This window comes from Plecotus auritus, assembly GCF_963455305.1.
Source record: "Plecotus auritus genome assembly, chromosome: 7".
NCBI classification, from domain to species: domain Eukaryota; kingdom Metazoa; phylum Chordata; class Mammalia; order Chiroptera; family Vespertilionidae; genus Plecotus; species Plecotus auritus.
In genome coordinates, this window is record NC_137774.1 from 177,828,544 (window position 1) to 177,844,476 (window position 15,933).

Here is a 15,933-nt window from a genome sequence, read left to right on the forward strand (position 1 = left end):
TGAGCCGTGACGGTGCTGGTGAGTCACGAGCTGCGCACTTATGCTTTGTGGACATGTAAGATGCACTTGGTGAAAACAGTAAACCAACGAACACGCAGCGCCCGACACACCCTCCCCTCGTGCGGGCGAGAACAGACCCTGCAGCGACGCCAGCGCACGAGCCGGTGACTCAGGCCCTCGCACAGGCCACCGTGTCGGCCGGCACAGCCTTCCCGGAGAGCCGCTCAGCTGAGACCGATCGTCATGGTTTGTGATTCACAACAACCCAACTGAAAACAAACGCCTGCCCAGACGAGGGGACGGCAGTTGAGCGCGGTCTGCACCGCTGATCAGAGCTGGCACACCGACGTCTGAACCCGGCGTTTCTCCCGACAGGTGCGCACGGGCCAGTTGGTCACGACAGGCTGTTTTCACGGGGAAGACTGCAGCAGCCCGCGGTCCTGCGAGGGGCTGGTGAAGTCACGGCACACCCAGCACAGGGCACACGCAGCCACAGGAGGGGCCTTCATGCGCAGACATGTCAGCCCTCACAACGCGTTACGCACAGAAAGCGCGTGTCACGTGTGCACAAAGCGACAGAAGAGATAACAGAACCCACACCAACTTCCTTCCGTGTGCAGTGTCCCCACAAGGACACGGGCTCGGCGGCTCCCGCGGGGCCCTGGAGGCAGGCGGGAGGCAGCCCTACCCCGCGCCGCCCCACGTCGCTCCCTCTGACGCAGGCACTGAGTCCAAAAGTAAACAGTTTAAACTTAGAAAGGCTCGACTGCAAGCATTCTCCCCAAATGAAACTACGCCCTTCTTGCCTCCGCCTCACAGCCCTGTGTTTACGAAGCATAAAAGCCACTGGCCACCTGCACCTGCCCTGCAGCGCCGCTCACAAAACTGCCCGACAGCGACCCGCTCTGACTGCACCGGTGAGGGGTCTGAGTGCACCGGTGAAGGGTCTGACTGCACCGGTGACTGCACCGGTGAAGGGTCTGAGTGCACAGGTGAAGGGTCTGAGTGCACCGGTGAAGGGTCTGAGTGCACCGGTGAAGGGTCTGAGTGCACCGGTGAAGGGTCTGACTGCACCGGTGACTGCACCGGTGAAGGGTCTGAGTGCACAGGTGAAGGGTCTGAGTGCACCGGTGAAGGGTCTGAGTGCACCGGTGAAGGGTCTGAGTGCACAGGTGAAGGGTCTGAGTGCACAGGTGAAGGGTCTGAGTGCACCGGTGAAGGGTCTGAGTGCACCGGTGAAGGGTCTGAGTGCACCGGTGAAGGGTCTGAGTGCACAGGTGAAGGGTCTGAGTGCACCGGTGAAGGGTCTGAGTGCACCGGTGAAGGGTCTGAGTGCACAGGTGAAGGGTCTGAGTGCACAGGTGACTGCACAGGTGAAGGGTCTGAGTGCACAGGTGACTGCACAGGTGAAGGGTCTGAGTGCACAGGTGAAGGGTCTGAGTGCACAGGTGAAGGGTCTGAGTGCACCGGTGAAGGGTCTGAGTGCACAGGTGAAGGGTCTGAGTGCACCGGTGAAGGGTCTGAGTGCACCGGTGAAGGGTCTGAGTGCACCGGTGAAGGGTCTGAGTGCACCGGTGAAGGGTCTGAGTGCACCGGTGAAGGGTCTGAGTGCACAGGTGACTGCACCGGTGAAGGGTCTGAGTGCACAGGTGACTGCACCGGTGAAGGGTCTGAGTGCACAGGTGACTGCACCGGTGAAGGGTCTGAGTGCACAGGTGAAGGGTCTGACTGCACAGGTGAAGGGTCTGAGTGCACAGGTGAAGGGTCTGAGTGCACAGGTGACTACACCGGTGAAGGGTCTGAGTGCACAGGTGACTGCACCGGTGAAGGGTCTGAGTGCACAGGTGAAGGGTCTGACTGCACAGGTGAAGGGTCTGAGTGCACAGGTGAAGGGTCTGAGTGCACAGGTGACTGCACCGGTGAAGGGTCTGAGTGCACAGGTGACTGCACCGGGGAAGGGTCTGAGTGCACAGGTGACTGCACCGGTGAAGGGTCTGAGTGCACCGGTGAAGGGTCTGAGTGCACAGGTGACTGCACCAGTGAAGGGTCTGAGTGCACAGGTGACTGCACCGGTGAAGGGTCTGAGTGCACAGGTGACTGCACCGGTGAAGGGTCTGAGTGCACCGGTGAAGGGTCTGAGTGCACAGGTGACTGCACCAGTGAAGGGTCTGAGTGCACAGGTGACTGCACAGGTGACTGCACAGGTGAAGGGTCTGAGTGCACAGGTGAAGGGTCTGAGTGCACCGGTGAAGGGTCTGAGTGCACAGGTGACTGCACCGGTGAAGGGTCTGAGTGCACAGGTGACTGCACCGGTGAAGGGTCTGAGTGCACAGGTGACTGCACAGGTGACTGCACAGGTGAAGGGTCTGAGTGCACAGGTGACTGCACAGGTGAAGGGTCTGAGTGCACAGGTGACTGCACAGGTGAAGGGTCTGAGTGCACAGGTGACTGCACCGGTGAAGGGTCTGAGTGCACAGGTGACTGCACAGGTGAAGGGTCTGAGTGCACAGGTGACTGCACCGGTGAAGGGTCTGAGTGCACAAGTGAAGGGTCTGAGTGCACAGGTGAAGGGTCTGAGTGCACAGGTGACTGCACCGGTGAAGGGTCTGAGTGCACAGGTGAAGGGTCTGAGTGCACAGGTGACTGCACAGGTGAAGGGTCTGAGTGCACAGGTGACGGGTCTGAGTGCACAGGTGACTGCACCGGTGAAGGGTCTGAGTGCACAGGTGAAGGGTCTGAGTGCACAGGTGAAGGGTCTGAGTGCACAGGTGACTGCACAGGTGAAGGGTCTGAGTGCACAGGTGACTGCACCTGTGAAGGGTCTGAGTGCACAGGTGACTGCACCTGTGAAGGGTCTGAGTGCACAGGTGACTGCACCTGTGAAGGGTCTGAGTGCACAGGTGAAGGGTCTGAGTGCACAGGTGACTGCACAGGTGAAGGGTCTGAGTGCACAGGTGAAGGGTCTGAGTGCACAGGTGAAGGGTCTGAGTGCACAGGTGAAGGGTCTGAGTGCACCGGTGAAGGGTCTGACTGCACAGGTGAAGGGTCTGAGTGCACAGGTGAAGGGTCTGACTGCACAGGTGAAGGGTCTGAGTGCACAGGTGAAGGGTCTGAGTGCACAGGTGACTGCACAGGTGAAGGGTCTGACTGCACAGGTGAAGGGTCTGAGTGCACAGGTGACTGCACAGGTGAAGGGTCTGAGTGCACAGGTGACTGCACCTGTGAAGGGTCTGAGTGCACAGGTGAAGGGTCTGAGTGCACAGGTGACTGCACAGGTGAAGGGTCTGAGTGCACAGGTGAAGGGTCTGAGTGCACAGGTGAAGGGTCTGAGTGCACAGGTGAAGGGTCTGAGTGCACCGGTGAAGGGTCTGACTGCACAGGTGAAGGGTCTGAGTGCACAGGTGAAGGGTCTGACTGCACAGGTGAAGGGTCTGAGTGCACAGGTGAAGGGTCTGAGTGCACAGGTGACTGCACAGGTGAAGGGTCTGACTGCACAGGTGAAGGGTCTGAGTGCACAGGTGACTGCACAGGTGAAGGGTCTGAGTGCACAGGTGACTGCACCTGTGAAGGGTCTGAGTGCACCGGTGAAGGGTCTGAGTGCACAGGTGAAGGGTCTGACTGCACAGGTGAAGGGTCTGAGTGCACAGGTGACTGCACAGGTGAAGGGTCTGAGTGCACAGGTGACTGCACCTGTGAAGGGTCTGAGTGCACCGGTGAAGGGTCTGAGTGCACAGGTGAAGGGTCTGAGTGCACAGGTGAAGGGTCTGAGTGCACAGGTGAAGGGTCTGAGTGCACCGGTGAAGGGTCTGAGTGCACAGGTGAAGGGTCTGAGTGCACAGGTGAAGGGTCTGAGTGCACAGGTGAAGGGTCTGAGTGCACAGGTGAAGGGTCTGAGTGCACAGGTGACTGCACCGGTGAAGGCAGAGACCCCTTCCCTCCACCTGATTCCTTCCCTCCTCCCCAGTGGCCACCAGGCCCTCATGAGGAACCCCCACCGCACACGTTCCGGAACCCCAGAACACGTGAGCAGGTGGGCGGGCGTCCTGCCCTGCCCCCCACCCAGCGCTGTCCCACGACAGAGGGGCTCCCTGAGGCTGCGAAGACGTGGCCTTCCTGTTGGGGGGCGCTGTTCCCATCACACACTTGGACGCGACTCCCCTAAAGGGCCGAGGCTGCTGCAGAGCCACCACGCTCCCCTGGACAGCGACACGCTTTCCCATTCTGACAGGACGGCCACTGAGATGGGAGGGACGAAGGGACAGCTCTCAGTAACGTGACGCCACCGTCCATCCCGACAGAGGGGGACACGCAGCACCCTAACACATCTCGGAGGCAGGGCGCCCACGGCGCTCGGACCTGCTGTAAAGGGCACGGAGTGGCCAGGACTCTGCTCATTCCTCCTCCTGGCATCCTGTGGACGGTGACTGTTCCACCTGAAACCGCCATCAGCGCCCTTCTCTCCGCCTCTCCTGCAGATCGTCTAGTCTAATGGTCGGCAAACTGCGGCTCGCGAGCCACATGCGGCTCTTTGGCCCCTTGAGTGTGGCTCTTCCACAAAATACCACGTGCGGGCGCGCACGTACAGTGCGACTGAAACTTCGTGGCCCATGCGCAGAAGTCGGTTTTCGGCTCTCAAAGGAAATTTCAATCATTGTACTGTTGATATTTGGCTCTGTTGACTAATGAGTTTGCTGACCACTGGTCTAGTCTATACTAATAAAAGGGCAATATGCTAATTAGACCGAACATCTTCCGGACATCCTTCCAGACGAAGCCACGGTGGCGGGGCCGAGGCACAGGTGGTTAGGGGTGACCAGGCCCACCTCTGTTGTCACCAATGGCAGGCTTTCCTTCCTTTTCGTTCCGTCGTCCACATACGCACCTTCCCATCCCTCACTACGGACAGACCCCTCGGCGGCGCCCCGGTCTTGGCTTCTGTCAGTAACGCTGCGCTGAACGCAGGGGCACGGATCTTGTAATTTCCCACGTGCACAACCTCATGTCCCGTAAACATGTACCTTCTTGTACCTTTTATAAAAACGGGTCATGTTCTTCGACTTGCTTTCTTCACCGAACATTACCAACTGGACGTTCTGAGTCAATGTATAAACATCAGTTCCTACAGCTTTGTTCACACGCACTTCTCAGCCAGCCCTTCCCTGACCGGCCTGCACTGCCCACCCTCCCCACCCGGCTTTTCCTCAATCGCCCCGAGCACCTTACAATACGCTGGCAAGCAGGTCCTGGGACGGCCAGGCAACACCTAATTCAGGCTCCGAGGGCCTTCCCTCTCCTGCAGCCAGTCCCTCTGGCACCGGAGTGCTGATGGGGCCACAGACACCGTGTGAACACGCGGGCCTGGCCGAGTCCCAGTAAGACTTTATTCACCAAAACTCACGTGGACTAATTCATGGACCTACACGTAAAACCTAAACCTTCGAGAAGAAAGCACAGGAGAAACCCCCTGGGAGGCGGTCAGGCAAAGACGTCTTGGACACGACGCTCCTGGGTACGTCAGGCTCCGTGAAACTTGGAAGCTCTGCTCTTTAAAACACACACTGGTAAGAGAATGAAAAGACCAGCCACAGGTTGGGAGAGAACACAAATCTGTTTCCCAATAAAGTCCTTTTCCAGAAAGTATTTTTAAAACTAGGAAAACATCACGAGAAAACAAACCTAATTAACAGGCAAGCAAAATATTTGAACAGACACATCACCGAAGAAGGAAACGGCCAAACCAAACGAACACCGTGTACTTAGCTATTCCCTCCTCGGTGCTTTCCCAGGGAAACGAAAGCGACGTCCACGCAAGAACCTGGCCCGGTCAGACCACAGTCTGTTCGTGCACCGACACTCCACACGCCTGCTCCCAGCACGGAGGCCAGTCATTCACGCAGCAGACACATTAAGTGCGTGCCATGCTGGTACGATTCTGGACCAGAATATACAGGGGACCAAGCGTCTTGCCTGATCACCTCTCCACAGCCCCGTTTCCCATCAGGTCCTGCCCTGAGGTGCTGGGTTAGGAGTTCACCGTAAAGTGCGCAGACTCTACCCGGCTCGGAGCGCACACTCGGGAGACAGCCCCGTGTGCTCACCCGCAGCTCTGGCGGCGGCGGCTGCAGAACGCTTCCCCGGAGCTCAGTGAACTTGCTATTGCAAGACGCAGCTCGGAAGCCTTCCCTTAAGGCCAGGATATAGGGAGATGCTGGGGGTCATCCATCATTCAACACCGTCGGGGGCAGCTTCATCCAACACATAACAAGCAAGTGGATAGATACAAAGGGGAGGAGAAAAGCTTGCAGGTGACAGGATCATCCATCAAGAATAAGAATCCAGGGCCAGGCCATCAGGGCTAGTGCAAGTTCAATGTAATCGCTGAATAGAAGATCATAAAAAGTATAGCTTCCCTCGACGGCGATAATGAGCCATCAGAAATGTAACAGAAAAATCCTATTCACAGCAGCATCTGAGCCTCCACTGCGTCCAGGTAAACCCTAACCCGACTACGCGGCAGCTCGTGACGAACACGATGAAGCCTTCCCAGCTTCCCCGCGAGCCCGTGTCACGGGTGGAGGACACAGAGCAGGGACATCCTTCTCCCGTTCCCAGTTCAGAGCCACGAGGCCCGAATCCAAACTGCGGAGTGGCTGGGGGCTTGCACAAACTGACGCAAGATTTCACGGGAAATACTAGCAGGCGTCCTCAAACCACGGCCCGCGGGCCACATGCGGCCCGCCGAGGACATTTATCCGGCCCGCCGGGTGCCGCTGCCTGTCCTGCTTAGCAGCCGACACGTCCTGGGCCCGCAGTGCGCATAGGAATTTGTTCATAGTTTTTTTTTTAAACTATAGTCCGGCCCTCCAATGGTCTGAGGGACAGTGAACTGGCCCCCTGTTTAAAAAGTTTGAGGACCCCTGTACCAGGGAATGCCCAAAAGCCAACCTCCAAAACGAACAACCGGCCTTTGGTGAGCAGATGCTCCATCTGCTGAGACACGATGCCGTGTGGCAGGAATTAAGCCACGGCATTGGCAGAGAAACAGCCAGCCCTCGGGGGTGTCAGCTGCCAAGTCCCGGAACAGACGTGGGCTTCAGAACAGGCCTCCCCTCCACGGGCCACTCTGGCCTGTGAATTATTTTGAGCAAAATGTAATCAAGACTGCAGGGTCAGAGAAACTGCTACCGTCCCCCTAAAGAATTCACACCTGGGGCCGGGCCCCTAACAAGAGCTACTCCCGGAGACAACGTTTTACCAACAACGTCCAAGGAAGGACGAACTACAGAACATCTGCCCTTCCCGCCCGGCAGTGACCCTCCCGCCCGGAGCCCTAAGATGACCTCAGCTCAGATGCCCGACGTGCCTCCTTTTCCCTTCCTGCCTGGACCTCTGACGAGGGTGAGGGTCTGACCCCCAGGCGCGTGGGTCCCGGGGTGAAGGGACGCGGCTTCCTCCCACACAGACCCAAGCCCACGGGCAGGGCGGAGGCAGGCCCACACTGCTCCCGTGGGGAACAGCACACTCACGGTAAGTAACACAGGAGGGAACTGGTTGGTGCGCTCACACCTGCAAGCCTACTTGGCCCACCCTGTGTGTAACTTACTATCTTTCTGTTGTTGTTGTTGATCCTCACCGAGGGTACTTCCCACTGATCTTTACGGAGAGTGGAAGAGGGCGGGAAAGAGAAACATGGATGTGAGAGAAACACATGGACTGGTTGCCTCCCGCACGCGCCCTGACCAGGGCCCAGGCCCGGGAGGAGCCTGCACCCGGGTACGTGGCCTTCACCGGAATGGAAGCCGGGACCATTTGGTCCACAGGCCGACGCTCTATTCACGGAGCCAAACCGGCCAGGGCAGTACCTAGTTTTTAGAAAAGCATCTCCTATCACCGGGGGATAAAGAACTGGTAGCATTGGGACAACTGACTCCACAGCAAAATGATAACAATCAGGACAAAAATAATACAGAGCCCCACTTCATCCCAGATACAGACGCTCCAGGCGGAGTAGGGACCTGCATGTGAGTGCTGGCAGGAAGCAGGAGTGCGCACGTGTGCTCCGAGCTCACAGAAGGCCTTTCGCAGATATCGCAGTCGAAGCCGAATGACCGCTCTTCCCTGAACAAGTCCCAAGTTCAGAGGGCAGCACACGCCTGGGCGCTCAGAAGCACAGAGCACGCCCAGGGCAGACCGGCCCAGGGACCAGGGAAGCACAGTGTGCGATGAGCCAGGTTTCGGCAGGGAAGACAGTGCCCGCCTGAGCGAGGCCCCTGGCTGCCAAGTGAAGGCCCCGCGCACCCACCTAACCCGGGAGCGCCTAAACCCGGGAGCGCCTAAACCGGGGGCGCCTAAACCCGGGGGTGCCTAAACCCTGGAGTGCCTAAACCCGGGGACGCCTAATCCCTGGAGCGCCTAAACCCGGGGACGCCTAATCCCTGGAGCGCCTAAACCGGGGGCGCCTAAACCCGGGGGTGCCTAAACCCGGGGGCGCCTAAACCCGGGGGCGCCTAAACCCTGGAGCGCCTAATCCTGGAGCGCGCTGTGGGAGACCCAGCCTGGCCCACGTCCTCCGGGGTGAGGGGCTGGGGTACACGCAGCAGGACAGGCAAACCCTAACAGACTCCCGAGGACCAACAGGAAGTCACGGTCCAGGAGTCCAGGTGGCACCAGCCGACAGGAGAGCGGAGGCCCACGGACGAGCGTCACAGGAGAACGGTGCTCGGTGCTCCGTAGGCAGACATTCCAGGCTCACCGCGGCGACGGAGCCGCTGTGCAGGACGCCTGCTCTGCAGCTTTAACACAGAACCCAGACGAGCCCCACGTCACTCACGGCCCGTCAGCCACCGCGATGTCAGCCACCGCGATTCCCACCGAGTCCCCCGGGGACGCTGGACAGGCACAGACAGGGCAGACCCTGCTGCAGCCAGGACGGCGCGGAGGCGAGGGCTCGAAGCGCTGCACTTGGCTGGCGTCTCTGCTTCTTGAACACCTCGGCCTCCACGTAACCTCGGCGTGTGGTTGCCTTCTGCCCTTATCTCCTTCTCTAGCAGGAAATCTCGGCTGGCTTTATCTCCTGGCCGTGGGAACCCAGAAGCCTTGGGCATCTGTTCTTACTTAAAAATACCGACTTCTCTGAAGATCTACAACGTCAGCTATGACCCCCAAGCAAAATAATTCCCACCATTCTGGAGGGGACCCCTCTTTTAAATCCCAGTTCTGTACCATCGCCTTGAACTCCCCTTCTCCGGTGCACATAAATGTAACAGGTCTGAAGACAATACCCACACAGACACATGGGCATGCACGCAGATGGACAAAGACATGCACACGCCTTCCTTGAAAGCCACAGTTCTCTCCCCGCCGGAAAAGACACGGGTCTCTGTGAACTGTCTAACCCAGCCGTGGGCAAACTACGGCCCGCGGGCCGGATCCGGCTGTTCTATCCGGTTCTCTTGCTCTCCCCTCTGCTCCTTTACTTTGAATTTATATGAGTTCACACAAACACTCCATCCATGCTTTTGTTCCGGCCCTCTGGTCCAGTTTAAGAACCCATTGTGGCCCTCGAGTCAAAAAGTTTGCCCACCCCTGGAAGCCAATGGGCCCGGGATGCCTCTCGCCTATCCTTTACCTTTCAGCTGTTCTCAGCTACAGACCTCCTCCAGGCTCCGTCCGTCCGTAAGGCCTTCCTTAGTTCTCTTCCTACCCTCATCCTGACCGAACTAACGTATGAGCACAACCATGTTTACCCTGCCCCTGGCTTCCGGCCCCGCCTCCCTCCCAATCACTCTGGACGTTCCTGGTGGATAAATGCCTCTGAAACACGACGTTAAAGCCGTCACTCTTTCCCCAAAAGCTTTTTAAAGGGTGAACAACAATGCCAAATGGTTCAGCCATTTGAGAACCTACGTTTGGCTGCGGTGTGCCGGTCCCCGCGACCTTCTCCCTTCTCCGGCATTTCACGTCGACGCTTAAGAACGCTGAGCTCAGACCTCGCCCTCAAGCCCTCAAGCTACACACCGTCTTCCAGAGGAACGGCAAGCCTCCGGCTTCTCCTCCGCCAGGCGGGATGTTTGCAAAGCCAAGTGCAAAGCAAACACGCAGGTTCTTTATTTGACTTGCCATTCACAACTCGGCCTCACCTTTTCTCGGTCCCCACCGGAAACCCCCCCAGAGCTACGCTCAGGCCAAGCCCACGGCTAGCCTTTCTCCAGGTACTGAGAGTCTGTGCTTCAGCCCACGCCTCTCCCGGCCTCCGCCCTCTGCTCGTGGCCCTGCTCGGCAGCGTTTACAACGCGGAGCAAACCTTCTCTGTGGAATTCCCTCCCACGCTCACAGACGTCGGTGCCCCGTGGACCTGCACGGCCAGCTTCCTGGTCAGATTCCTGGCGCGGGGCTCCGAGGCACAGACAGGCCGTGGGGAGCGGGTTCTGGAAGACCCCCTGTGTGGCCACATGACTCTAGGCCAGCCGTGGGCAAACTACGGCCCGCGGGCCGGATCCGGCTGTTCTATCCGGTTCTCTTGCTCTCCCCTCCACTCCTTTACTTTGAATTTATATTAGTTCACACAAACACTCCATCCATGCTTTTGTTCCGGCCCTCGGTCCAGTTTAAGAACCCATTGTGGCCCTCGAGTCAAAAAGTTTGCCCATCCCTGGTCTAGGCCCTGTCACGCGTGTACACCCTATGAAGAGGCAGCACAGCGTCACGGAGGAGCCGGAATCTGCCGCCAGGCTGCCGGGTGTGAACGCCCGTCTACCGTCCATTCGCCACGTGGCCCTGGCAGGTTCCCCGCCTTGGACGTGCCTGACCCTTTCTACATTGACCTCTGCTTGCAACGGCCCCTCGTCTTCCCTGTCTCCAAATCCGACCAGGTTCGAGGCTGACCTCTGCACCCCCGGACCCTCCCAAGGCTGACCTGGTCACTTCCTGCTTTAAGCATCTCGGCGAGTCGGTACCCCTCTGCGTTCCATCAGGACTGCCCCGCGCCCGGGCCATGGCCAGGCCACCAGCCCCCTCAGCCACCTCTCCCGGGGCCTGAGGGCAGCACCAGCCTCCTCAGCGCCCGAGGCCACAGGAAGTGCGCAGGCTCCGGGGTGGGAGGAACCCACCTGAGCAGCCTGCCTCTGCCCTCAGGGACACGGAGACACCAGGGCTCTGCGAGCTTCGCCAGGAGCCAAGCAGCAAACGGTGGGTGGGAACCCCGACTCCCACTGGAAGAGGCTCCCCCCGGGAAGAAGGTATGCACCCCATTGCACGGCAGCGCTATCTACAACAGCCAGATCTGGACACAGCCGCGTGCCCATCAGGGGGTGAGCAGATCAACAGCTGCGGTGCATTTACACTGGCTCGGAATACCACGCAGCCGCAAAGAGGAAGGGTCTCTTACCCTGCCAGACAGCAGGGAGGCGCCTGGAGAGGATCACGCTAAGGGAATAAGCCACGGGAGAAAGGCAAGTGTCACACGCTGTCACGCATGTGGAATCTAATGAACACAGTGAACGGAGGAACATAATAGATCCAGAGACACAAGCGCACAGAACACCTGCGGAATCTCAGAGGGGAGGGTGGGTGGGGGAGAAAAGATTAACCAGTGAACTTCCCCGCACAGATGCCTAACCAGACAGACGACAGAGCAGTGAGGGCCTCGGGAGGGGAGGAAGTGGGGAGGAGGAGGTCAATGGGGGGGAGGGGGCATCTGTAATCGTTCAACGATGAAGACAAACTTTAAAAAAAGAGAGCGAGGCTCCAGGGAAAACACGCCCCCTGCAGAGGGTCCTCCAGCTCCCAAGCAGGGTCTGGGGCAGCGATGGGGTCTCCGGTGGGCAGGCCAGGCTTCCCTCTCTGTGGAGTGGCGCTGGGACACCTCCTGCGCAGGCAGGTAATAACCGACCTGCACCCTCCAGGTAGCCGAAGGGCAGGCGCCCTTGGGAAACTTAAAAAATACATGGAAAAGGCTGTGATTCCTAAATAAAAACGAGAACAGGAAGGCAGTTTCCATGGCACCAGGACCCTACTCTAAAGGACCGACGAGAAAACCAAGCGTGCACAGGACTGCCCACCACGCGGGAAAAGTCCCCACAAACCCGATCCTGCTTTCCCAACCCCGTCGCCACCGCTTTATTGCTTCCTTCCGCTCGTGCTGGCAACAAGCGCCCAAAACTACCCGCCAGCGACAGGCCCTGGGGCGCGCACTCCCTCCATCGGCAGCTGCTCCCCCAAACGCAGCGCCGGGCCCCCAGCTCCCACACTCCCCAGGCCCTGCCCTGGGCCCCGGGGTTCACTCCACGGCGGACTCGGGGGCGGCCTGGCCGCTCACTGCAAACCCGGGGCTGCTCACCCGCCGCCCAGGCCGGGCTGTTTACAGCGCCGACGCCCATCTTTCCCGAGATTTCGCGCTGGGTTCCAAGTTAGTTCCCATCCGCGCGGCGGCGGCCACACTGCACACCCCACACACGGCCCGCGGGAGCAGGGGCCCCGGAGAGAACAGTGGCCCGTCTCCTCCTTCGCTCATAAGTTTGGGGGCGGGGAGGGACCTCGGCGTGGGACCCGGGGCGGACCCGCCAGAACCAACTCGCAGGGACCAACCCACAGGGGCCCGCACGCCCTAGAGCAGCTGGGGGGGGGGGGGGGCGGGGGGGGGGCGAGAGGCGGTGACCGCGGAGAACTCCAGCGACGCCAGCGGGTTCGGTCACCTCCGGCAGGAAAGGCGCGAGAGCCCGGCCTGAAGTTAGGGGAGCGCGTGGGACGGGAAGGAAAGGGGGGGGGGACAGAAGCCACAGGGAGTCGGGGTGTGTGTGTGGGTGTCTGGTGTGTCTGTATTTGGTCTGTGTTTGGTGTGTGTTTGGTGTGTGTGTTTGGTGTGAGTGCGTGTTGTGTGTATTTGGTGTGTGTTATGTGTGTGTTGGGTGCTGGCCAGTGGCTGTGGGGCGTCCGTGCGCCCTGGGCGCTGAGATTAGGGGACAAGGCTGCGGGCTCCGGCCGGGACGGAGGAACGCGGAGTTATCAGGCCGGGACGGGGGCTCGGGGCGCGCGACGGGGACGCCGCCCTCCGGGCCCCGCGGCCCGACTGCCGGGCCCAGGCCGCCCGCCTCGCCCCCGCGCGCCCCGCTCGGCACGGCCCTCACCTCGTCACGCCTCGCTCTCGGTCTCCGCGGCCACGTCCCGCGGCGCCAGGCCCGTCGGCCGTCGGCAGCGCGCCCGGCCTCTAGCTCGCTGCGCCCGCGTCCTGCTCGCCGCCCGCGTCCGGCCGCTCCGTCCTCCCCGCAGGCGCGGCACGCGGCCCTCCTCCCGGGCGGGCCCTGCGTTCCGGCCCCGCCCCACGCCCCGCCCCGCCCCGAGCTCGGCCCTGCGCGCGGATTGGTCGCCGTGGGCCCGGCGCGTCCGGCCATTGGCCCGACGGCCGCGCACGGCGAGGGGCGGGGCCTGGCGGCCGGATTCCCGTAACGCGGCTCCCGGCGTCCCGGATTCCGGGGTCGCCCGTGGGGCCGGGATCGCAGGGTCCGCCTCCCGCCCCCGCGCCCCTGCCGAGCGGTGCTCCGCGTGGAGCGAGGGGGCGAGCGCAGAGCCCGCGTGCCGCCCGCCGCCTCCCTGCTCGCCGTGGCTGCTCGCCTGCCCGCGGGGACCGGCCGCGAGGGACCGCGGGCTCCGTGGGGACCGGGACGCGACTCCCCGGGGAACGTGGAGGGCTCGGCGCCCGGAGGTGGTGACCGCAGGTGGCGGCCTCCGCGGCTTGGTGCCGGGCCTGGGAGACCAGCCATGTTCTTGCTTTCACGCCAGCGAAGGGGGTGGGTGGGCAGGGGCCCAGGCCGGGACGCTCGCGGCTGTACCTCCCAATCCGTGTCAAAAACCCCCGGAGCAAAGCCAGTCTCATTGCATGCCCGCCCCCCTGCCCCGCTGGGAAAACAGCTGCAGAGACACTTTGTTCTGTATGTGTGTGTGTGTGTGCGCATGTGAGTGCGTGTGCATGTGTGTCCGTGTGCATGTGAATGTGGGAGTGTGTGGGGTGAGGGGCTCCCTGGGAAGAATGGCAGGCTGCGGGAGGGCAACAGAGGTTTAACGGACTGGCACAAATGACACCCATATATCAACACGATTGTAAGGTTCTGCATTATGTTGGGGAATCAGAGAGGAAAACACACCAAATTATTTCTTAGTCGTGATCAGGTAATTTTTAAAAGACACGGACAGCGGGCCTGCTGTGTGTCTCCAGCTAACAGGGTCCCAGGCAGGTCGGGGATCCATCATCCCAGGCAGGTCGGGACCCCTGGGAGACAAGGCTCGCTGTGCTCAGCTCGGTGCTCCCTGTCACCTTGCCTCTAACCAGGAAGGTGTCTGTGTTGCCTTCTCACTCTGCCCCTGGTAGGGGTGTTGGTTTCAAAGCAGACTTTTCAGATCTAGCAGACGTTTACGCGGGGACAGTGTCTAAGGCTCAGTGAGCCTTCCGGTTCCAGATTCCGTGGGCTTCCAGGGGCCCTCAAACTACGGCCCACGGGCCACAGGCGGCCCGCCGAGGACATGGATCCGGCCCGCCGGGTGCCGCTGCCTGTCCTGCTTAGCAGCCGACGCGTCCCGGGCCCGCAGTGCGCATAGGAATTTGTTCATAGTTTTTTTTTTAAACTATAGTCCGGCCCTCCAACGGTCTGAGGGACAGTGAACTGGCCCCCTGTTTAAAAAGTTTGAGGACCCCTGGCTTAAACCCTGCTTCCTCCCATGCCTGTGGCCTTGGACAGGCTGGGTTTTCCCCTGCCCCGTGAGCGTGAAGGCCTCCTGGTGGGATTGCTGCAGGGGCTGCAGGAGTTAGAACGCAGGCAGGGTGCGCTCCGTACGTGGGACTGTTCTCTCGTTACTGAACGTCTACTGTCAGTGCTTCCCGGGCCGCTGCATCACGGCGCCATCGAAGACGGTGGCATTCTCCGGCACGGGGGACAAGTCACTCAGCACGCTGTGCAGGAAAACCAGCTCCTCCTGTGGGCATCGTCTCCTTGGGTTAGCCCAGCCCTAACCTCCCGGAAACTCCCACTTTGGGGATGGTTGAAATCCCAGGCGGACAGAATGCGTCAGTCACGGAGTTCAGGGCAGCGAGGGCGTGTCTGCCTCTCGGTGGGAATGAGATAACCTAGCAGACCCCTCTGTAGGGCACGGGCCCCGAAGTGTCACGTTCGGGGTAAGGATTGGTCATTAGAAAGCTCCGTCCAGCCCGGCCGGCGTGGCTCAGCGGTTGAGCGTCGACCTGCGAACCAGGAGGTCACAGTTCGGTTCCCGGTCAGGGCACAGGCCCGGGGTTGCGGGCTCGATCCCCCGTGCGGGGCGTGCAGGAGGCAGCCGATTCATGGTTCTCTCAGCACTGATGTTTCTATCTCTCACGCCCTCTCCCTTCCTCTACGAAAGCAAGTACATATATTGGATTTTAGGTCATTAAAAGCAGAGAGGGTAACCTCAGGACACGGGTTAGTTGAGCAAAGGTGAGCAAAGCCAGGGCGGGGAGATGCTACCCAACAAAGGTGATAAGTCGTTGGGAGCACGCTGGGCCTGCCTTGCTAGTGGCTTCGCTGTGGCCCTGACCAGGGCACCACGGACCTCCTTGCCTGGGCCCCACGGGGGGTCCCCGAAACCCTGTGTCAGCCTCGGCAGGTCCCCAGGTTCCGCCTCCGCCCTGTGATTTCAGCATCTGCAGTGATGACTCAGCACCCGACCCACCCTTTCTCATCCTTCTCACCGTCACTCTGAATCCGAAACCCACAGCTGCGGCCACACCTCCGATCCAGTCATCAGGTGAGTGGCCGCCACCTGTGCAGGCTGCGCTGCGGGTTGACTTCTCTCTCCACCCCCGCCACCACGGCCCGTCCCCTTCCCACTGAGCCCGCGCCGCCTCCTCTGTGTGTGTCACCCGCATCGGGGTTACTGAACGGGGAGCGCTCTCGCCAGCCATGGAAT

At 60.5% G+C, this 15,933-nt stretch overlaps 1 protein-coding gene across 3 annotated transcripts in view; it reads right to left on the minus strand.

Moving 5' to 3' along the window:
* IL6ST (interleukin 6 cytokine family signal transducer) overlaps positions 1–13,281 on the minus strand; it is a 37,620-nt gene extending 24,339 nt beyond the window's left edge. For 2 of the 3 annotated variants that reach the window (XM_080677352.1, XM_080677351.1), the window contains exon 1: positions 13,125–13,281. Coding sequence is in view for 1 of the 3 variants with exons in the window: in XM_080677350.1 (XP_080533476.1) it covers positions 12,338–12,377 (40 nt within the window). In the remaining 2 variants the exon portion in view is untranslated. Of the gene's footprint in view, positions 1–12,337; positions 12,393–13,124 lie in introns of those variants that run through there. The other variant, XM_080677350.1, reaches the window with a different exon arrangement.
* Positions 13,282–15,933: the final 2,652 nt, after the last annotated feature.